General features: G+C 37.5%; 1 protein-coding gene and 1 long non-coding RNA gene across 2 annotated transcripts in view; both read left to right on the plus strand.

Annotated features, from left to right (window-relative positions):
- Positions 1 to 2,427: 2,427 nt before the first annotated feature.
- Positions 2,428 to 3,567, plus strand: LOC107565486 (uncharacterized). Its single transcript, XR_001606381.1, has 3 exons — positions 2,428 to 2,490; positions 2,943 to 3,012; positions 3,466 to 3,567. It is a non-coding gene; the product is annotated as an uncharacterized lncRNA (long non-coding RNA).
- A 7,000-nt stretch (positions 3,568 to 10,567) lies between these two features.
- Positions 10,568 to 24,143, plus strand: part of LOC107565480 (extracellular calcium-sensing receptor-like) — an 18,961-nt gene continuing 5,385 nt past the window's right edge. The window contains exons 1-4 of the mRNA XM_016250720.1: positions 10,568 to 10,701; positions 10,992 to 11,280; positions 11,355 to 12,155; positions 12,225 to 12,452. Coding sequence (XP_016106206.1) covers positions 10,568 to 10,701; positions 10,992 to 11,280; positions 11,355 to 12,155; positions 12,225 to 12,452 — 1,452 coding nt within the window. The remainder of the gene's footprint in view (positions 10,702 to 10,991; positions 11,281 to 11,354; positions 12,156 to 12,224; positions 12,453 to 24,143) is intronic.

Below are 24,143 nucleotides of genomic sequence, written 5' to 3' on the forward strand. Positions count from 1 at the left end.
CGCACCCTGTTGCGTTGGGTCCCGCGGTACTCCCGCAGGAGTGCAGGTCTCTACTTTAAACCTTGTGGCCATAATGAATGCATCTTAACTTTAAATGTTATATTAATGTATTTATAGTACATAAACAATTAAACATTACAATATTTATATGTTTTTCCACCACTGTCATGCACCACTATGATAAAGCCAAAAACAATTTAGAAAATAATGTCTTGCATTGAAATTAAACCTTGTGGCCATAATGAATGCATCTTAACTTTAAATGTTATATTAATGTATTTATAGTACATAAACAATTAAACATTACAATATTTATGTTTTTCCACCACTGTCATGCACCACTATGATAAAGCCAAAAACAATTTAGAAAATAATGTCTTGCATTGAAAAACGTCTCGGTTACGTATGTAACCCTCGTTCCCTGAAGAAGGGAACGGAGACGTCACGTCGGAGGACCGACGAAATTGGGATCTCGCTTAGAGGGACCAATCTACTTCGAGTGTAAACTAAACAAGCCAATGCACATTGGCATGCGATTATTGCATCCAGCTGCTGCTGATCACAGCGTGAGTATAAGTAGGCAGCAGGTGCAGCGCATATTCAGGTTTTCGCTGAGGAGCCGAGCCGGTGACCCGGCCGCTCAGCGGTGGTACAGGAGCTGTGGCGACGGGACGTGACGTCTCCGTTCCCTCCTTCAGGGAACGAGGGTTACATACGTAACCGAGACGTTCCCTTTCAGTCGGTCACTCTCGACGTCACGTCGGAGGACCGACGAAATTGGGATCCTACCAAAGGGCCACAGCTACTGCCCCTTCCAGTGTCCTGTGGAAGCCACCTGCGCCCCTATTTTTTGGCGTAGGCCAGGGCTTCTTCACAAGAGGACCAGCTACTGCTGTAATGGCACTACCCAATGAGTAAGACTGGATAACACTAGGAAAACGTACCCGTTCTACTTGGAACAGGGGCGTTACGGAAGCTCGAACCTTCCCGAAGGAGGTTTCGGAAGCAATACACATATGAACATCCCTTAGGTGCATATGGAAAAATGGAGGAGATTGAACCCTCTTGAAATGGCAGAAGTCTGCCGGCGAAACACGGGCTCAAGGCTATACCGTGGAAATTTCGTCGGTCCTCCGACGTGTCGTCGAGAGTGACCGACTGAAAGGGAACTGTGTGAAATACCAAACTTACTTTCAGCAAAACTTTCGCTTTGTTAATCTGTTAATTAGGCTATTTAAGTCAAATATTTCACATATTCATTCATTTTAAATATAGACTATGATTTAATAAAAACAGATTTTGTTATGTTTAGTTAAAATTAATTTTTGTTGCTTGTCTGCGCTCGTCCGCCGCCTTTTTCCTCTTCTATGTTCCCGCAGCTCTCTCCGATAGCTTACGGTTAGTGGCACCAGTCCAGGTGTTTCCAGGTTTTACTCGTGCTATTTCTCCATGTTGAGAGTTTGGTGTCGCACATATTGCTCCTGACTATGCATTCTTATCCTTTTCTCCGATGAACTGAAAATAGCAGGAGTGTGTCCATCTCACAAATGTAGAATCCTTCTCTACAATCATCTCAACCATCTAATTCCAGCAACAGAAATAGACGAACCATTTTACCCGCATAATTTTTTCTCTAGTGCTGTTTTGCGGTGTTGGTAAATTCACCACTTAATTTGGAGTTAAAATATGTTGTTGTAACTTGCGTTACTGAGATTGTAACGAGTAATAATATTACCCAAATTTTATTAATAATGCGTTATATTACTGCGTTATAGCAAAAAGTAATATACTACTGTAATATTATTACTTTTGTAATGTGTTACTCCCAACACTGTTTGTTAGTGGTATGTCATGTTAACAAACAATATACAAACATGCATAACATATCAGTTAATGTTCAGATGGTTTACAGTTTAGAATTAAGTTTATCAATATCCCAAATCAGTGCCTGAATGGTGAGTTAGTATTGTTCATCCTTTGTTACATAAAATTATGTGTATATATGTACCATAAATTAGCATTACAAAACATTAAAGGGTAACGCTTTAGATTACAACCCGCAATGTACTGCGTAAGTAAACAAAATTTACAGCGTAACTTTTTTGTAATTACAGTGTACCTATTCAGTACCTCAGTGTAGGTATAAGGGAACAATATTCGAAGTTTGGGGAATAAAGGAGCACTGTAAACCTGAACAGTACTACTGACATTAAAAATTTGAGTACAATACAATTAAAATATGTGAAATAGTTAATGCTACTCTAAACAATAAAATTTTCTGAACGAGCAGTTTACTTTTATTTTTGTGGGACTCATTATTTTTGAGTAAACATCACTACTTCACTGAATATTTTTAAGTAAACTGACTGTGCGGCGTAAATTACGTCATCTACGTCACATCGTTGAGATGTTGCTCTGATAGACGTTGGAGGAATCCATTCAAAATGGCGGACACTCGAGAGCGGCAGGATTCAACGCATGGAATAACTCGTAAGTGATCTAAACGTGTCAAAGTTTTCCAAGTTTTGTTTTGTATGTTATGTTAGAAAATGTTGAATCTTTGGGATGTGCTGTTTTTATGAAGCATCGTGAAGCGCGGCAGTCGTCTAGTGCTAGCGCGCTTTTTTTGAATGCTGAGGAGCTGGGAACTCTTTTCAGTTAATGTTAACTGCATTTTTACGCTTTGAAAGTGTTGCTGTTGTTTATGGTAAATACCCTGATATGGTAAATGTGCTTTTTGTCCCCTGCATGCACGAGAATGGCTAGCAGTAAGTTAATGTCAATAATTAACGCTAACGTTACACCGATGGGAAGTTAACAAGACATTAGATTCAGTTAAATAATCAAATCTGACTGACTGAAAATACTATAATATACTAATACTGTAATACTGATGTACAAATACTGGAAATATAATAAATGAATATTTTCTTCACTTGCAGTGTGAACTGGTTGCTTGCTGAGATTGATGCTTGCTGAACAAAGCCTCAACAAACAGCCTCAACAATCGAGGTAATTTTAACTTAAATGGAGTGGAAATGCAAGTTGTGTCCTGTCTCCTCAGACACTAGGGCAGAGTTATTTAGTCACTAACATTCACAGCATAGCAATTATTCACGAATTAGCCCTTTACCTTGTCTATATGACACTTGTATTTTAACATTTCAGTCATTTAATGCACTGAAAATTAATTTATCACAAAGTCACAAAGCCACACATAGAACTGGTGCAAGTGAAGGAGCACAAGCAGAACATGCCGTTTTTTTCTTGTTGCTTGTGTGACTTTAAACAGCCTTTCTCAGAGGCAACAATGTTCACTCCAAGTAAGTTAAAGATTAACTTGGTCCAAATAAGGTTCTGCTATGGACTGCTGTTTCAGCAGTAACTACAACAGTATCTTTCTTCATTGTATTCAAAATAAAATAAAGTTGGCTTACTTGGCCTAATTTTCACTTGTTTTTACAGGATTTCCATGATGCCAACATGAAGCTCACTTTAGCCCTTCGTGCAATCCCAGTATACTTGCGTGAGGAGGACCCACAGGTCTTTAAGACATGGAATGTAAGTATTCAGTTCATACACATATCTGCTAGTACTGTATCAGGCTGCTAAAATCCAAGATTGTTCCTCTTTGTTAATTGTTTATTATTATTATTATTGATATAAACTCTAGCAGTGCTCTAGTAATTATGTAAAAGACCCCAGCTGCCACTTACCTATACAGTACCAATGAAAAGTTTGGAAACCTTACAATTAATGTTTTTTTGAAAATGTATTAATGTTTTTTTTTTTTTTTTTTAGTATCTTAGGCTCAACAAGGCTGCATTTAAATAACCAAAAATAAAGTAAAAAACTATTTTACTATTTTAATTTATTTTATAATGTAATTTATTCTTGTGATCAAAGCTAAATTTTCAGCATCATTGGTGTCACATGGTCCTTCAGAAATCATTCTAATGAGGATCAGTCTACTTCAAAGGATAGTTCACCTAAAATAAAAATGTTCATAATTTATTCACCCTCAAGCTGTCATAAACCTTTACGAGTTTCTTGTATGTGACACACACACACACACACACAAATATATTTTGAAGAATGTTGTTAACCAAACAATTTTGGTTCCCCATTGATTCCATATTATGAAAAAAATAAAAAATACTATTGAAGAAGTCAATGGGGACCCATAAAATGTTACCAACATTCTTAAAAATATATTTTGTGTTCAGCAGAACAAAGAAACTCATACAGATTTAGAACAGTGTAGAACAGAAGTGTGAGATTTGTGGTGAACTTGTCTCAAAAATGATCCGTTTTCTTCTTTACTTTGAATGCCTCATCAATGGACTAAGAAGTAACTTCATCAAAACTCTGTGCTCATCGAGGGACAAATCAACATCAAAGAATTGCAACGCACTCTGTTTTGAGGAAACTCGGATTGCTGATTATTAATGCTACGCTTGTTATCGGACTATTGGATTTTGTTAACTCCCATCATCATTATGGACTTCAGTATTCGGATTCAGTGCTTGTTTCGGCTTAGAGACGAGTACTCATTCAACCAGATAAATTTTTTGTCCTTTATTTGATAAATGATTAATGCGATGGTTTGTTTTGTAGTCAAAAATACTTTATTGACTGTTTTTCATACACATGCCGTAATGATCTGTGGACTGCCTTTACCAGTCTTTATAAACTTTATAAACATTTTGTAATGCACTACTGTGTTATGTGTCGTTTTCAGTTGAGGGACCCTCCCCTAAATTATTTTGTGATTTTGCCCAGTTGAAAAATTTCACTGGGATGGTTACAGCTGGAAAGAGGTAAGCTTGTTTTAAGCTGCATTGAACCTTGATGGTATATCATGCAAAGTTATTTGGTGATAGTGGTGTTGAGAAGGTGCTGGTGTGAAGTTGCTGAAATCGACGAATAAGCTTTCATAAGGTAAGTAGACTTGTGAATTATAAATCATAGCAGAAACTCATTAACTCATTTCACTAGATGTTCAGTAATCTCCATCATGTCCGTCCTTTAATAATAGAATGTGTAACCCATGGTTAAAAAACAGCTATTTGCCTATAATAAAATGCCAATATAAAAAATAAATATCGTCTTTCTAAATCATTCCCAAACATAAGATTGTTGCTTAGGCCATACATACCACATAATATTAGAATAGGTACCTCTTAGTTTCAAAATACTTACAGTATAAATTATTTGTAATTTTACCCCTTTATTCCCCAAACTTCGCATATTATTCCCTTATACCTACACGGAGGTACTGAATAGGTACACTATAATTACAAAAACGTTACGCTGTAACTTCAGTTTACTTACGCAGTTCTTTGCAGGTTGCATATCTAGTTGTTACCCCCTTATTACCCAAACGTAACACATTGTTCCCTTATACCTACACATACGTTCTTTATAGGTACACTATAATTACAGAAACGTACACTGTAAATTCAGTATACTTACGTAGTTCTTTGCGGATTGTAATCTAAAGTGTTACCCATTAAAGTTATTTACAGGCTTAGTTCATTGTTAGTTCATGTTAACTATGCATTAACCAGCGTTAACTAATTAAGATTTTAATGTGAAAAGATGCATTAGTATACTTGTAAGTTAACATCAACTAAAATTAAGTAATGCTGACAGATGCATTGTTCATTGTTAGTTCATTGTCACGAATCCAGTCAATGAACTTCAGTTCACTCACCACCACAGGTCACGCACTCACTACATTGACTCTCACACCACACAGACGGTTACATGTCACTCCGGACTACAGTTCCCATCATCCATTGCACTGATTACACACACACAGCTGAATGCACTGATTACACACACACAGCTGAATCAAATCAGACACGCTTTATAAGCCCTGGACTTCCTCGTTCAGATCGCCAAGTATTGTTTGCATTTATCGCTCTCTAAGTGGTAGCACTTTAAGTCAAGTCAAGTCACCTTTATTTATATAGCGCTTTTAACAATACAGATTGTGTCAAAGCAACTGAACAGCATTAATTAGGAAAATAGTGTCAATAATGCAAAGTGACAATAGTAAACACTCATTTTTCAGTTAAAGACAGTTCATCATTGAATTCAGTGATGTCAACATCCAGCTCAGTTTAAATAATATCTTTGCAATTTACAGAGCCAGTTTCCTGTCCTAGTTTTCTGAATCTAGTTTTGTTTTGTTTTACTGGTGTCTTGATTCCAGTCTGTTTATCTCATACTGTCTGTCAGCTGCCTACCCTGGAATTATTAGCCTGGCTTGGATTATCCCTTTCGTCTTGCCGTTCAGAATGTGTTTGCACCTTGCCTGGACTATTGCTCATGTTGTCGGATTACCCCTCTTGTCAAGTCCTCTGGATACTGTTAGCCGCCGATCGACCACACCCACTTTGGATTACTCGTGTCTTGCCCTCGATATACCTGTGTGCCATTGTCTGACCCTTGCCTGTTTTGACCATGTTTAAGAATAAAGCTTTGCAAATGGATCCGCACGCTTCCTCTGTTCCGTCGGTAACATTCATGTTATCTAATGCGCATTAACCACAACTAATTAGTCTGTTAATGTGAAGAAATGCATTAGTACATTTAAATTAACATTAACTAACAATGAACAACACATCTGGTAAGCATTACTACATTTTCTGTTAATGTTAACTAATGCATTAACTAACATTAATATAATCTTATTGTAAAGTGATATCAAAGCTCTATAGTCAATGCAGGCCTTCATTCTCTGTCCTTCTTGACCATGAAGAAGAAACTCAAAACAGCAGGGTAACAGTGTTGTCAGTTATCTAAATATGGATGGTATAGTCATCACCCAATCTAACAATATGACATGACAATATCAACTGAATTAAATGTAGATTGACAGAACAAAATTATATATATGGAAATAATCTGGCAGATTATAAAGAATGAATACATAAATAGTTCTACACATTCTGCACAATATAATAATTTAGAATTTTTTTAGAAAAATAAAAAACAAAATCACAGTTGCAAAATCCCAGCTGTATGGTTCCAAAACCATAAAATAAACAAACTCCCCTGTTAAACACTGCCATGCATCACAACTATTACCAAACAAAGTCTTTTATCCGCTTATAGTTGATATATTCCTTCACAACTTATTTGTCTGTGAATGTCTATGGAAATGGTTTAAATTCCTTAATAAAAGAGAAATTGTGAATAATGACCTTCTTCAAGATTTAAAAAAAAAAGACTCAAATTTGTCATAAAATAACCCATTGCAACTCGTGCCATATATTCCAAGTATTCTTAAGGCATCGTTAGGATTTGGAGAAACAAACTGAAAATGTCGTTTATTATTAAAGGGAAAATCTTAATCTCTGTATTTATAGTCTTGGTTCGCACCAATGGGCCCATGAAAAGCATAATTAGTTAATTAATTTTGAGAAATCAAGATTAATAAAATCATGGCATGAAACATGAAGCCTATAAACCTGTGAAAAGTAAGTGATTACTTTCTTCTCATAGGTGAATATCACTGTTGTACTCTGTGTGTGTCACGATTCACAGGAACGAGGAGACGCAGGAGTATTACCATCACACGTCTTTAAAGGGGTCATATGATGCGATTTCAATTTTTCCTTTCTCTTTGGAGTGTTACAAGCTCTTGGTGCATAAAGAAGATCTGTAAAGTAGCAAAGACTAAAGTCTCAAATCCAAAGAGATATTCTTTATAAAAGTTAAGAGTCAGCCACACCTACCTAAAACGGCTCGTTCACAAGACACAGGAACAAAAGACTGACATTTACGTCCCACGCCGTGACAACATCCAATGGGGAGGGGGGTGGGCACTCCGAAGGCCTCTAGGGATAGGGTTACTGGACAGAAGGCCTCCAGGGCGGTGTCCATTCTGGGACCCACAGCGGAGCAGGTGACTCGGGAGTCCATGGCAGAGCAGGCAGTTCAGAAGGAGCCTCCGAGGCCGCTGCCCCAGCCCCCGCCCCTACGGCTGGAGCCCTACTAACCCCCCCCAAAAAAATACTTGAGGACGTTTACGGGCTCCAAGGCCCTCTCTGGGCCAAAAGCGGGGACTGGGGCCCTCCCTCGGCTTGGCTGGGGATCTGGAGCCCTTCCTGGGCTTAACAGGGGAACTGGGGCCCTCCCTGGGCTTAACGAAAGATCTAGAGCCCTTCCTGGGCGGAACTGGGGATCAGGAGCCCGTCCTGGGTTAAACGAGGAATTAGGAGCCCTCCCGGGGCTCGACGGGGGATCAGGAGCCCTCCCTGGGCTTAATGAAAAATCAAAAGCCCGTCCTGGGCAGAACTGGCGATCAGGAGCCTGTCTTGGGCTAAACGAGGAATCAGGAATCCTCACGGGGCTCGACGGGGGATCAGGAGCCTTCCCTGGGCTTAACTCGGGGACTGGGACCCTCTCTGGGCTAAACTCGGGGCCTGGAGCCATCACTGGGCTAAACTCGGTGACAGGAGCCCTCTGTGGGCTATTCTCGGGAACTGGAACCCTCCGCGGGCTATACTCAGGAACTTTGAAGCGCTTACGAGGAGCTGGCACTGGAGCATGCTCTGGAGGAGCAGGCACAGCAAGGTGCTTTCCTGGAGCTGGCACTGGAGCCAACCCAGGGGCTGCCAGGCTTGACTGAGGAACGGCCGACTTACTTGCCTCGAGAACGGCCGGCGGGCTGGAGGATGCCGCGGCCGGTGGGCTGGTTCTAGCTCGGGGCCAGATGCTCTCCAGACACCGGAGGTTTCCTTCCCTCCAGCTTAGTCCTGTGGTGTCTGGGAGGTCCACGAGGCGATGGTAATTGGCCCCGTGCCAGAACAGGGTGGAGTTATCCAAGTCCATAGTCGTGGCGAGCCTGCAGAACTCCCAGGAGTACTCAACGAAGGAGAGATCCATACGAGCTAGGGCGGTGAACCGAGCGGCCACATCCATGCCGCGGGGAAAACAGGGAAACAAAACCTTTTCAAAAAAATTTAAAAATAAAAACGGGGAGAGGGGGTACCGCTTACTTTTAGTTTTAGGTCAGCTGTTCTGTCACGATTCACAGGATCGAGGAATGAGGAGACGCAGGAGTATTACCATCACACAGTCTTTAATCAGAAGCGTGGAATCACATGGAGTGCAGGGGGAGATGACATATACAACAGCCGACCTTAGACACAGGGAAACACGGGGCTTAAGAAGACAAGGAAACTAATGAGGGAATACCTGTAAACAATGAACATGATGGAACAGGAACAGGAAGGACCAAATATGGGCATAAGAGGGAGGGAAACACAAGACACAGGAACACAAGACTGACAGTGTGTAAGACAGTTCAGAATGGCATATATTTTTTGTATAGTAGCACAAAAAATGGCATTGAATATAGACAGAAAAGGAATACTTACAATCTTCTGACAGTAGGGATGTAACGATTAACTGCGAGCCGGTTGAAAATCTATTCAAATATGTGACGATTCAAATCGGTTAAGATGCTAAACAAACTGCGATTGATTTAGGTGTAGGAGTTTATATGAATGCATGTCTGAGGGGAACTTACTGTCTTTAGAAAAGTTTAGATGGTATTTTTTCTTTTCATCTTGCCTCTGTATAATGCATATTAAAGTTCATAAGTTCAACGCTGCTTTGTTTACAGCCGAAACCAGGAAACGCTTTAAGCGCCACCTGCTGGCAGAGAGTGAATCTGCATCTCATTCAGCTCCGCTGTTTCATGCAGATATTTTAATTTATAGTTTCACAAAACTGAAGTCAAACCATTCTATTTTTGCTTCAAATTTCGAAATTATACAATCTAATTTAGTTTAAAAACTGCTCATGTTGCATGTATGCAGCATCTTTGTTTGGATCAAGATTAAAATGCAGTGGTTGCCTCTAAAAGGAAAGAGCACAGACAAAGCCTTATTTTGTTTATATTAAGATATTTATTTTATTTGTGTTACTTATTTATTTGATTTGGGGCTTGTTTTAAAATTTCAATGTAGTTTTGTTATTTACATTTACATTATATTTAAATTTTGTCATTTAGCAGACACTTTTATCCAAAGCGACTTACAAATGAGGACAATAGAAGCAATCAAAACCAACAAAAGAGCAGTAATATGTAAGTGCTATATTAGTATATTATTATGGTGTTATATTTCAATTTCACAAAGAAATGTGCAGCATTTTGTCCAAGCAATAATAAAAGGACACATTTAATTTATAATTTGTCTTAAATCTCATTTTGTAAAAAAAATATATATATAATCGTGAATTGAATCGAATCGTGAGTTGAGTGAATCGTTACATCCCTATCTGACAGCATGACAAAATAAGACTCTGTCAATAACCTATTACAGGCCTGCATGACATGGTTAATTTCATGTCCTATGAGGTCTTTGGCTATGTTCTCATTCATTCAACCATATCAGTTGTGTCTATAAAAGTGCACCTGCTGTATCAGATCCTTCGCATTTGATATCTGCTGTGGAGCTCAATCATTGGGATGATTCTCTTTCTTTACGCACTCCTCCTTTTCCATCAGCTTCATACAAAGGCAGAAAACACTCTTTGTCAAAAAATGGGAGATCCTAAATACCCACTGCTTTCCAAAGATGGAGATGTAACTATCGGAGGGATTTTTGCAATCCACAGAAAGGAAACATTACCTTCTTTTGAGTTTACACAAAAACCTCAACATCTGTTATGCTCAAGGTTTGTTACAATGATGATTTAAGAAAATTTAAGTTGACAAACATTTTAATACAAGCTGTTTTTAAATTATTATTATTATTATTATTATTTTATTAAGATATCTAGAAGCCATGTCTATATACTCTTTTTCAACAGCAAATTACCAAAAACATCTGTAATTTTATTGTTTCGAGTTTGAATCATTTGTGAAAATAAAGAATTATTACCCTTTTTTTCTCCACCTTATATACTGTTTACTATAACTATATACTATTTAGCTGAGCCTAATAATTTAATGTTTCATTTACCAGTGTGAATCTGAGAGATTTTCGTCTGGCGCAAATCATGATCTTCGCAATTGAGGAAATTAACAGAAGTGAAAGTTTGCTTCCAAATGTTACTATTGGATACAGAATCTATGATACTTGTGGATCAAGATTGTCTACAATGAGTGCAACAATTGGAGTGATGAATGGTCAGGACTTTGGACAAGGAGACAGATGCAATGGACATCCTCCTTTACATGCTATCATAGGAGAATCAGAATCTTCTGCCACAGTAATTCTGTCCAGAACTACAGGACCTTTTAAAATTCCAGTGGTAAGGAGCAGTAATACTAAATGTGTGACGATTACCATTTGACTTTATCATTGTTCATGTGCTTTCTTTTTCAGATAAGTCCCTCAGCCACTTGTGCATGTCTCAGTAATAGGAAAGATTACCCCTCATTCTTCAGGACTATTGCTAGTGATTACCACCAGAGCAGAGCACTTGCATACATAGTCAAGCATTTTGGATGGTCTTGGGTGGGAGCTGTGAACAGCGACAATGACTATGGAAACAATGGAATGGCGGCATTTCTTCAAATAGCCAAAGAAGAGGGCATTTGTGTGGAGTATTCTGTGAAATTCTACCGAACAGAGACAGAAAAACTCAAAAAAGTGGTAGACATAATTAAAAAAGGCACGGCAAAAGTGATTGTTTCATTTGTTTCATTTGTTGAGATGGGCTTACTTATTGATCAGTTAAGTATTCAGAAAATTGCAGGCTTTCAAATTATTGGTGTGGAGTCATGGATAACTACAAAGAATTACATAACTCCAAATAGTTTTCATTCGTTGGGAGGGTCACTTGGATTTGCAGTGAGAAAAATCAATATTGAAGGGTTTGCAGATTATGTTATAAAAGAATTCTGGGATACAGCTTTTCCATGCTCACAGACTGAGGGGAATTCTTCTCAATATGCATTAAATTGCAGCAGATATGAGGAACTACTTGTGCTAAAAAACTACAATGAAGATGTACCTGAACAAAGATACGCAAGCAATGTCTACAAAGCAGTTCATGCTGTAGCTCATTCACTACACAGTCTGCTTAAGTGCAAAGAACAAGAAGGCTGTGAGAAAAGCCTGACAATACAACCACAGGAGGTAAAATATAAAAGACAGATAAAAGATAAAATAAAGGGAGCACAAGTGAGAGCATTATTTTTGTTGCACATTTTAAATGTCTGATAATATCAAAAAACTGTCTTTTTTTGCTAGGTTGTTGATGCTCTGAAAAATGTAAATTTCACTATAAAAATGGGAGATCGTGTGTGGTTTGACAGCACTGGTGGTGCAGTAGCCCAATATGAAGTTGTGAACTGGCAGCAGGACTCTGATGGATTATTCCAATTTAAATCAGTGGGATACTATGATGCCTCACTTCCCCCTCTCCAACGCTTAATGCTTAATACTAAAAATATAATTTGGGCTGGAGGACAACTGAAGGTAAATGACAATAATCTGTTTCTGCTATAGGGCTATTTTAATCCTGGAACCCGGGAACACCATTTTAAAAAGTAAAGAGTAAATTCAAGTATTGACCTTAATGAAAGGCATGTAGAATACAGAATTAGTTGTTTGAATATGTTTTGAATACTGCCATTTGGTTTGAAACCATCTAGCGTGCCATTAGCTAAGAGTCATATCTTTACAATAATGTTAATTTACAATAATGTTAATTTTAGCTAAGGCATTAGTTATCTTGAAAAAATAAAGTTTTAATAAAAGAATAAATAATAAAATACTTTTTAACAGCATTTATTATTATGTTAATGTATAAATGTACTTTTGTTCATTAGGGGTTCAAGCGCAAAGTGCTGAAACCCTTTTGTAATTGTAAGGATGATTATTATTATTATTATTATTCTGCCATACAACTATTCATGCAGACTAAACCGTAAGGCCTAGAGGCCAAGCCAGATGGTAGATCTCAATTTGGGAAGACATTGTCAAGCTATGGCCCCAATTAGCCACTAGTGGGCGCTACAGCAATCAAAATCGCGGAATCGCTCAATAACTCCAGAACTTTTGTCGAGAACTCAAATTTTTCTAATTTATTCGTAACACAAATGTGTAAGTATTTGTATTTGTTCATAGTTAGTCTATCATATAGTATTATCTAATGCGGTATCACTTTATAATAACTTTCATTAATAAATCATTCACATTATATAATGCTTAACAGATCATTAGTTAATATAAATTCACATAGCTAGAAATGTGAGAACACGCTTGTTAACGCTTACTAATGCACTTATTAAACATTACCTAATGATTAACATATCATTATATAATATAATTTGAAATGCTTTCAAATGTCATTAAACTTTCAATTCATATGATCATGTACTTTTAAAAATCTTTAAATTATTTTGACAGATAGTTTACAATGATTAAAAGCTTTATTAATAAATCATTATCAAACATTATATAATGTTTAACGGATCATTAGTTAATGTTTACAAATGTCATTAAACTTTTGATTCATACGATCATGCATTTAAATAAAAAAATCTACAATTGATTTTAACAGAAATTATACAATAATTACAAGCTAAATTGTTAATGTACTTTTCATATATGACCTAATGCTCTTTTTTACATTTACAAGTGTTGTGGGATAAATAAATAAATAAATAAATAAATAAATAAATAATCACAGTCTGTGAAGATCCTATATTTGGTATTTGTTGGTTGTATAGATTTCTACTATTTTCACATCTTATTTATTTGTTCATGTTTTTGCAGTATCCAATCTAAAGTGGAAACTATTCATCATTTGTAAATGTTTATAAACATCTGATAATCATTAGTACCTTGATAAGTAGTCATCTCCATGGCAAAAGGTGTGCCAAAGGTCCTGAATTCACCCTATTTACACATCTTAACTAATCATTTATTGATTATTTGTTCATGTTTTTGCAGTACCCAATCTAAAGTTGAAACTATTCATTATTTGTAAATGTTTAATACACTTTTAGTATCTTTATGGACATTGGACTTTTAGCTGCTGTAACAATGTTTGTTTAAAGAGTGGTTTAGTTCAGTTAAACTAAATGCTCGCAAAAGATATCATGCACATTGTAATTTGGGTGCAAAACATGTTTTTATTGCCTCAACACTTACATTAGTATACTACTGTAAATCATTAAACAGGATATTAATTTAATCATACATCAACAGGAGAAAACAAATCTATTTTTCAAGAAAATACTTTATCAAAACAATGTAATATAAACAGATTGAACCATACCTTACCAGTATCACACCTCAATAGCAGCAAAAAGTGTTGTGCATTAACCAAAGCTTTAAATCATTGCATAACATCTGTTCAAATCATTTGAAGATTTTCAAGAATTGCATAATCACATTAATTGAAAGTTGAATGACATTTGTAAGCATGGTTATTTACATGAAATAATGACCTGTTATTCATAATGTTTATTAAGTACATTAGTAAACATTAACAAGTAAATTATCTCATATTTCTAGCTATGTGAATATACTGTATATTAACTAATGATCTGCTAAGCATTCTATAATGTTTGTTAATGAATTATTAATGAAAGTTATTATAAAGTGTTACCTAATAGGGATAAATATTGTCCTTACTAGACTACATTTTGTGATGTCATGACACAAAATGAGGGAAAATATGAAATATGAAATGTTACACCGGTTTAAGGTACATTATAAATTAAACATACTTTACAACAAAAGTTCCCATATCAATATCCAAATTAATAGAATAATGTTAAATAATGTATAGTCACTGGTATGTGTCAAGCTTTTCCTGCAATATTGACACCACTCATGTTTGCAGTACTTTTCATACACAGTCCTGTGGACCTAACAAGATGTGAGCATACAGTGACCATTGAAAGTCTGCAAGTGCACATGAAGTGTTTCTTTTGGGGCTGGGCCATTCATTTATCTACAAAATCCACTCTATTCTGACATTCGTGCACTTAACTCGGACACTCCACTGCAAATTAGGGATGTAACGATGCTCCGCAAGCCAGTTGAAAATCGATACAAATATGTGACAATTCAAATCGGTTGAGATATTAAACGAATCACGTTACAGTTAGGGGTAGGACTTTATATGAATGTATCTCTGAAGGGAACTGTCTGTCTTTAGACAAGTTTAGATGATATTTTCTTTTCATCTTGACTCTGTTTAATGCAGATTAAATCAACGCTGTGCTGCTTTGTTTACAGAGGTAACCAAAGAAAACGCTGTATCTCTGCTGTTCCATAAGCGCCACCTGCTGTCAGAGAGTGAATCAGCGTCTAATTCAGCCTGTCTGCTGTTTTTGTCTCATTCAGATGTTTTATGTAGCATAATTTTAAAGTTAAAGTCAGACAATTCTGTTTGTGCTTCAAATTTCAAAGTTATACAATCTAATTTAGATTCAAAACTGCTCATGCAGCATGTTTGCAGCATCTTATTTTGGATCATGATTAAAATCCAGTGGTTGCCTCTAACTGTGCGTTCACACCGCCGCTGGCGAGAGCATCAAAATTCGATATGGATGCCCAGCCAACAATGCTGTATAAATATTTGTGGATGCTCTTGACGCTCTGACATAGATCGAATATTTGGTCTTTTTAAACTTTAAAGCAAACAAGCACGCTGATCTTGTTCAGAATGACCACAAGAAGGGTATAAGTTAACGTTATTAAATATTTTAAATCTGAAAGTAAGAAATTGATTGATGGAAAGAACTTAACAATTATAGTTACATATTTGTTAACAAAATAAACAAATTAAAAGCCATTTGTGAGGTGTGGCTTTTATGTTCATGGTTAAGTGCTATTCTAATTTCGGTGAATGTAATTTCACCAAGTACATGTTCCTAGAACAACATTCCAACCAACCAATCAGAATTGAGGGATAAGTTTTCTAGAAATGTCAGTTTTAGGCTTACAATCAGGGTTAGATGCTTCTACACCCTTGTTATTCACCTCTCATTTCAGAGTTTAGGAATAAATTATGGGTAGGGTTTAGGGGTAGGGATTGGGTTAGGTCTATATTTTTGGACAGTAATGTCGATCCAGGATCAACAACAGATGTTGATCCAGGAACAAGTCTTACTTGGCAAAATCACGGCAACCTCTAATTTCAATATGCAGTTTGTAGGAGACGTTTACTAGACTTGGTCTTAAATTAACATTAATTTGTGCAGAGCCTACATTACAAACTGTCCTGGTTGAAGTGTAGCCTAAATGCAATTGGTGAAATCTGTGTTGTTTTGAGAAAATAAATTGCATTCCTGCTGAAAAACAAGTGTTCTAGCACAAAAATGTTGCTTATAATTAGTGTTGTGCACCTTCTTATCAAATGCACAGACACCTTGGCCCACGCATATTTTTTATTTTTTTATTTATGTCTGTAACGTAGTTTGTAGGGGAAGGAGGCGGGAACCGGCGAACACTCAAAGAATAATAATTCTATAATAATAATAATTATTTTGATAATAAAATAAACACAAAATAGCGCGACCAGTCCAGGCCTGGTCCTCTCTCGTCTTTCCCTGTCGTCACTCCTCCTTTGTATCCTTCCGGAGCTCCTCCGTGAGACTCGAGACCGGTGAGTGGTGCAGGTGTCGCTCATTATCAATTACTCCACCGGCCTCGCTCCGTTCCCACGGCTCTCGGCCCCGCCCCTCTCGTCACAATGTCCCTGTACGCAAACAGGGAAACTTTGGAAATTATTGACAAACCCGCCACAGCAATGATCAACCTCTCCTCCATTTTGCTTGGGAACTAGTGTGCTCGGAACCAAAGTTTACAGGACTGTATTCTCTGGAATCTTCTCAAGCGGAGGACTTATACATTCCGATTGGTTGCCACCGAACAGCGTCATAGTTCATTAGCATAAAGTTGACCTGACTTCAACCATCCAAGATGTGCTGCGCCGCTGCTCGCCAGAGCTCGCCGCCGGCTCATATTGAAAATGAATGACTTCCGGCCACTTTGATGCTCTCACCGGCGGTGATGTGAACGCATGGTAACTGAATGGAAAGAGCACAGGCAAAGCCTTAGTTTGGTTATATGAATAGATTTATTTTATTTGTGCTGTTTATTTATTTGATTTGGTGTTTGTTTTAAAATTTCAAAGAAATGTTCAGCATTTTGTCCAAGCAATAATAAAAGGACATATTTTCATATATAATTTGTCTCAAATCTCATTTTGTTAAAAACAAAAATCGTGAGAAAAGTGTATCGTGAAATCAGTATCGTGAATCGTATGACATTGTGAGTTGAGCGAATCGTTACATCCCTACTGCATGTGTCCTTTATTTTTTGTTGAATTTGGAATGGTTGAAAAATACTTTAAGCGAGTAAATTAATAATTTTATTTTCTTTTATTTCAAATTAATTCAATTTTTTTTAGTTAAAATACACAAATTCTAACTTACTGATTAGACTAACTTACTGAAACTGATTTGCATTACTGTGTGTGTAATTGCTTAGTAAAAAAATGTCCCATAGCACCACCTACCACCCAACCAGCAGTGATGCTGGTATTACCGGTTTGAATCTGGGTACTGTACTAGCATGAAAATTATGATATTGTGGCAATATCAATATTATTAATAAGTATTATTGACACATCAGTCTTCATTCTTCATGGTGAATATCACAACCGAGATGGTCCTGCTGCGGATGGCCACCTCAGTGTGGAGCTTTACAGCTGTTTTTGTTTATTTGTCTACTACTTTAGTTATTTATCTACAATCAGTTTCACCAGGGACTAACTGCTGAACATTTGACAGTACACACCACCACCCAATCTACCAGTTTTTGATTTTTTGGACATGTTGATGGTTATTGTAGTTGGAGGGGTAGCCAACGTGCTAGTCAAGCTCTGACTTCCACCTATTCAGAACGGATTGCCACACAAAATCTGGAGGGAATCCTGAGGTAGTGGGACATGCTTTAACATAAGTGAAAATGTTACTGATGTAACAACATTGAAGAAGTTGTGCTGTCCCGATCTACAAGACCTCTTCATTAACCTTAAACCTTTCTACTCAGCACTGTAGATTTCCTTGATCATTCTGGATAGTGTTTACAATCCTCTGCAAGCGTGTGTGAGTGTAGCGCTGCAACAGCTGGCTGATCACATCACAGACATGGAGCAACAACACCCAGACTTTGATATAATCGTTCTTGGAGATTTTAATAATGCAAATCTCTCACATGAACTGCCAAAATACAGACAGCATGTTACATGTCCTACCAGAGACAGTAATACACTGGACCACTGTTACACCACAATAAAGGATGCATATCACTCTATACAAAGTGCAGCTTTGGGGCTCTCTGATCACTGTCTGGTTCATCTTATACCAACCTACAGGCAGAAACAAACTAATACCTAACATAAAACAATGCCAAAACATGGTTCACAGCAAAACTCAGACAGCTTTGTCAGGCCAAAAGGAAAGGCCTGAAAGACACCAGTTTGGCCTTCTGTCCATTCATTCAGCAACACTTCCAGCAACCCCCTCTCCCTCACTTGTGCATTTACAATCTTTGAAATAAATGCTCCACCAACATCTCCATCCCAAAAAAGGTCCCCACAGGACTGAATGACTGTGGTCATGAAGTTATTTGAAAGACTGGTTTTAACTCACCTAAAGGATATCACTGGACCCTTGCTGGACCCCCTTCAATTTGCGTATTGGCCAAACAGGTCTGTCAACATGCGACTGCTCTACATCCTGCAACATCTCAACAGAGCAGGGATTTATGTGAGGATCTTGTTTGTGGACTTCATATCCAACACCTGTACAAGCAGCACTGGCGCCCCCCTGGGATGTGTGCCCTCCCTCTACACCAATGACTACAACTCTACAGACCCCTCTGTCCAGCTCCTGAATTTTGCCGCTACACTCATCTACCTCATCCAGGACAGTGATATGTCTGCTTACAGACAGAAGGTTAAAGAGTTGGTTGTCTGATGCAGTTACAATAACCAGGAATTTGAGTGGAAAAGCCTGAAAGACACCAGTTTGGCCTTCTCTCAATTCATTCATCAACACTTCCAGCAACCACCTCTCCCTGCCTTGTGCACTTACGATCTTTTAAGAAAATGCTCCACCAACATCCCCATCCCAAAAAAGGTACCCACAGGACTAAATTACTATATAACTGTTACTTTAACATATGTGGTCATTAAGTTATTTGAAAGACTGGTTTTAACTTACCTAAAAGACATCACTGCACCCTTGCTGGACCCCCTTCAAATTGCATATAGGGCAAACAGGTCTGTCAACATGCGACTGCACTACATCCTGCAACATCCCAACAGACCAGGGATTTATGTGAGGATCTTGTTTGTGGACTTCATATCCAACACCTGTACCAGCAGCACTGGCGCCCCCCTGGGACGTGTGCTCTGCCCACTGCTCTTCTCCCTCTACACCAATGACTACACCTCTACAGACCCCTCTGTCCAGCTCCTGAAGATTGCAGATACACTGATCTGCCTCATTCAGGACAGTGATAAGTCTGCTTACAGACAAAAGGTTAAAGAGTTGGTTGTCTGATGCAGTCACAATAACCAGATCAGCACAATGGCAACAGTGGGGCCATTCAGGTTCCTAAGCACTACAATCTCAAATAACTTTTTTGCCAATTGTATTACAACTTTTGAGGATGCGAGCATGTAAGCATCACTTGATTCAATTTTACATTTGTTAAATTCTGAAGAACATTTAACAATATTTAGTAATATTTGTTCAAATGTTATGGACTCGATTGCTCCTCTGATATCTGATCTGATATCTCTGATACCCATAAAACCAAACCCTCAGCCATGGATTAATAATAGTAACATTCGCGCTCTTCGTCAGATCTGTAGGAGGGCTGAATGAAAATGTAAAAAGGATTAGCTTCAGATTTCTTACGGACTCTTAAAATATTTATTGACTAATTATCAGAAAGCTGTAAGAGTAGCTAGGCATAAATATTTTTTGAATGTTATTGCCAAAAGCCAGCATAAACCTGCTGTTCTTTTTGCTACTATCAACGATGTTCTTAACCCCCCTAATCAAACCTTTACAGAGATATCTTCACACCTATTTGAAAAATTCCTTGGTAACTTTGTTACTAAAATAGCTAACTTATTAAGGACTACTTCACCTTCGGCTTGCACTTTTATTGAACCTCATATTTGTCGAGCTACCTGGAGTGAGTTTGAGCCTATTACCCTTTCCTCACTCTACGAAACCATAGATCATTTAAAGCCTTCTGCTTCCCCGCATGATACGATTCCTCCACATTTTTTTAAACAGATTGTAAAGACGCTTGGACCTAGTTTGCTGTCTCTTATAAATAAATGTATTATCACTGGAACTGTACCAGATCAGTTAAAACATACAACAGTCAGACCTCAACTAAAAAAAGGGAATTATATTCAGCTTTACTGTCTAATTTTAGACCTATTTCAAATTTGCCTTTTATGGCAAACATTTTAGAAAAAGTGGTCTCTATACAATTACATGACTTCATGAGTAGTAAGTCTATTCTCAATACATTTCAGTCAGGCTTTAGAATCCAGCACAGCACCGAAACAGCTCTTCTTAAAGTATTAAATGACATCTATCTATCAGTCGACTCTGGCGATTCTATGGTTCTCATACTTCTCGATCTATCAGCAGCATTTGATACTATTAATCACTCTATTCTTATTTCTCGTTTAGAACACTGTATCGGTCTGCAGGGAAATGTTCTAAAATGGTTTATACCTTATTTGACTAACCATTCTTTTTCAGTTAACATTGATAATTTCGCTTTAGAAACCCTGACATCCTGTCTTAAAGATCTCACGAAGTGGATGCCCTCAAATTTTCTCCATCTTAATGAATCTAAGACAGAAATCATTATATTTGGGTCAGTATCTGGTATGGCAGTCCTTAAAATGGAACTAAAAAAGTTTGAACCAAACATGAGATCGTGTGTCAAAAATCTGGGCATCCAAATTGACAATGAGCTTAAAATGGATAAACAAATTAGTTCTGTGGTTCGGTCTTGCTTCTTTTATCTATGTCAAATCGCAAAAGTTAAACCATTTAAAAAATTTTCAGATACTCAGAAAATCATTCATGTGCTGATATTTTCCCACCTAGACTATTGCAACTCGCTTTACTGCGGTAATATTAAGTTATCTCTAGATCGGCTGCAACTAGTCCAGAATGCTGCTGCTAGACTCCTGACCCGGACACGAAAATATGAACATATCACTCCTATCCTTGTTTCGTTGAATTGGCTACCTGTAAAATACAAAATTGAGTTCAAAATCCTTGTCATGGTATTTAAGTCCACCTTATCTTGCAGATCTCCTCGTAAGACATGTTCCCTTAGATCACTTAGATCCAGTGATCTGGCACTCTTAACAGTGCCCAGAACTAGATCTAGGCTCAAGGGTGATCGTGCATTTGCGGTGAGCGATCCAAATCTGTGGAATAAGCTGCCACTAGCTATCAGAACGGCACTGACTCTGGCTATTTTTAGATCCAAATAACAAATTAATTTATTCTCTATGGCATTTTAAAATGGGTGTTGCTTTAGGACTGTATTATTATTATTATTATTATTATTACTATTATTTTTAACGCTATTTACTTCATGTTGATGTGTTATTTTCTATGTGTACCTTGTAAACCACTTTGGGCAACTTAGTTGTATTTATATAGTGCTATATAAAGAAAGAAAGAACTTAAAATGGAACACTCATATAGGCTTAGTTGTGAAAAAGGGCCAGCAGTGGTTGTATTTCCTTCACTGGCTTAGGAAGCTCAACCTGTCACAGATGATGAAAATCACCCCTTCTGACACTCCAAGATCTGTACACAGCCACAGTGAGGAAAAGGGCTGGTAAAATCACTCTGGACCCCTAGTGTGTTATGTGTATGCCAGGTTAAAGAGATGTGTGCCTGCCTTCCGAACAATGCTAGGTAGATTGTTCCAGAGTTTAGGCACTAAATAGCAAAAAAGATCTGCCACCTGCAGTTGATTTTGATATTCTAGGTATTATCAAAAATGGCCAGAGTTTTGAGATCACAGCGGACGTGAAGGACTATATTGTGATATGAGCTCACTCAAGTACCGAGGAGCTAAACTATTCAGGGCTTTATAAGTAATTTGCAAGATTTAATTAAAATAAGATGTATACTATGTTCAATAAAGAGCCAGTACAGAGTTGACAGAACCAGGCTAATATGGTCATATTTCCTGGTTCTAGTAAGAACTCTGGCTGCTGCATTTTGGACCAGCTGGAATTTGTTTATTAAGTGCGCAGAGCAACCACCCAATAAAGTATTGCAATAATTTAACCTTGAGGTCATGAAAGAATTAATTAACATTTCTACATTTGACATTGAGAACATAGGTCATAATTTAAATATGTTTTTAAGATGGAAAATGCTACAAACATAATTTTCAAAGGAAAGATTGCTATCAGATATCAGACTCCTGGGTTCCTAACTGATGACAAAGAATTGACAGAGCCGCCATCAGGCCATATTTTAACAGTCTAAATGCATGGTCTAAAGCGCACAATGCAAATGCACTTAGGGCGTGTCCGGATCCACTTTTGCTAGTTTAACAACCGGAAAAACGGTCGGCATGCCAGGTGCATGGTCCAAAAGGGTTGTCCCTATTCTCTCAATGAGTAATGGGTGTGTTTTTGGCGTAACGTGCAATAAACCAATCAGAGTCTCATCTCATCATCCCTTTAAAAGCCAGTTGCACTTGCGCCATGGCAGATTCGCTATTTACATGGCAGAATTTGCAAAAGCAAAGACTGAACGCTTCTCCAGAGAGGAAACAGATCTGCTTGTGTCTGACTTTAAAGCACGTGAGCAGACAATCTACGGGGCACAATAATAATCTTTTAAATTGTAATCCTTTAATTTTTAACATTTGGCATGTTTGTGTGCTGCTGCGTGTCCCTGTGTGTGTGATAAGCAGAGTTTATGCATGTTGTGCACCAACATATAGGCGTTACTAACACGCTCTTTAATGAACAAAAAAATATTGCGCCATTGACTTTAGACCAGGTTTCAGTTGGTCAATGGTGCAGTCTATTTCAGTTGCCTCAAAATAGCAATGCGCCAACAATGTGCCTGAACACACCTCTTTTAGAGACCAGCACTCCCATGGCCGCACAAATGGGTGCAAATGCATTTGCTATTTAAACAACGTGGAGCAGGAAGTGAAAATGATAACTGAGTCAGGCCAAAACTCGCAAAAAACACTTGCGTCACACCTGGCGTCACCTTGTGCCGAATGTATGATAGGGCCCATCAAGTGTTAGACAGTGTTCTAGGTTATTACATGTGGAGATTTTTGGTCCAATCAATAACACCTGTTTTTTTGTTTTTTTTCAGAATTTAGCAGCAGGAAATTACTAGTCATCCAGTTTTTTATATCAACTATGCATTTCGTTAGTTTTGTGAACTGGTATGTATCATCGGGCTGTGATGAAATATAGAGTAGAGTATCATCAGCATAACAGTTAAAACTAACACCATGTTTCCGGATGATCTCTCCCAAGGGTATTATGCAAAGCATAAAAAGCAGCGGTCCTAGTACTGAACCTTGTGGCACTCAATACTGTACTTGTGATCAATATGATACCTCTTTATTCGTTACTGAAAAGTGTTATAACATAATCAAACATAATTCAAATAATTTATTTACTTTTCCAACAAAGGCAGGGTTTCTGCGGGGCATTGAAAATCATTAAAATTCATTAAATTACCTTTAATAACAGTCATTCAGGACTTCCGTTCAAAAACTCGGGAAGCCTTAATTAATTTCAAAAAAAATTTTGTATAATTAATTAACTTAAATTAATGTTTCAAATAGACACATTTATAACAGAACCTCAAGTAAACGACATGTTATTTTGTTTAGTCATGTACAGGTGGGAGCTTTTTCAATTTATTACTCAGAGCGACTTATTAGCCTATAACACCTTTAAAGACTTATTCAGGGAAGTACAGCAGGATGCTGGAAATGGTTGAGTATTATTTTAGGTATAAAATATCATTATTGTAATGCTTGTAATCTTTACACAGCAGCTTGGCTCCTTAAATGTTTAAACACCAGCTAATTTCA

The sequence above is a fragment of the Sinocyclocheilus grahami genome, unplaced genomic scaffold (genome assembly GCF_001515645.1).
Source record: "Sinocyclocheilus grahami isolate Dianchi unplaced genomic scaffold, SAMN03320097.WGS_v1.1 scaffold1004.1, whole genome shotgun sequence".
Taxonomy (NCBI): Eukaryota; Metazoa; Chordata; class Actinopteri; order Cypriniformes; family Cyprinidae; genus Sinocyclocheilus; species Sinocyclocheilus grahami.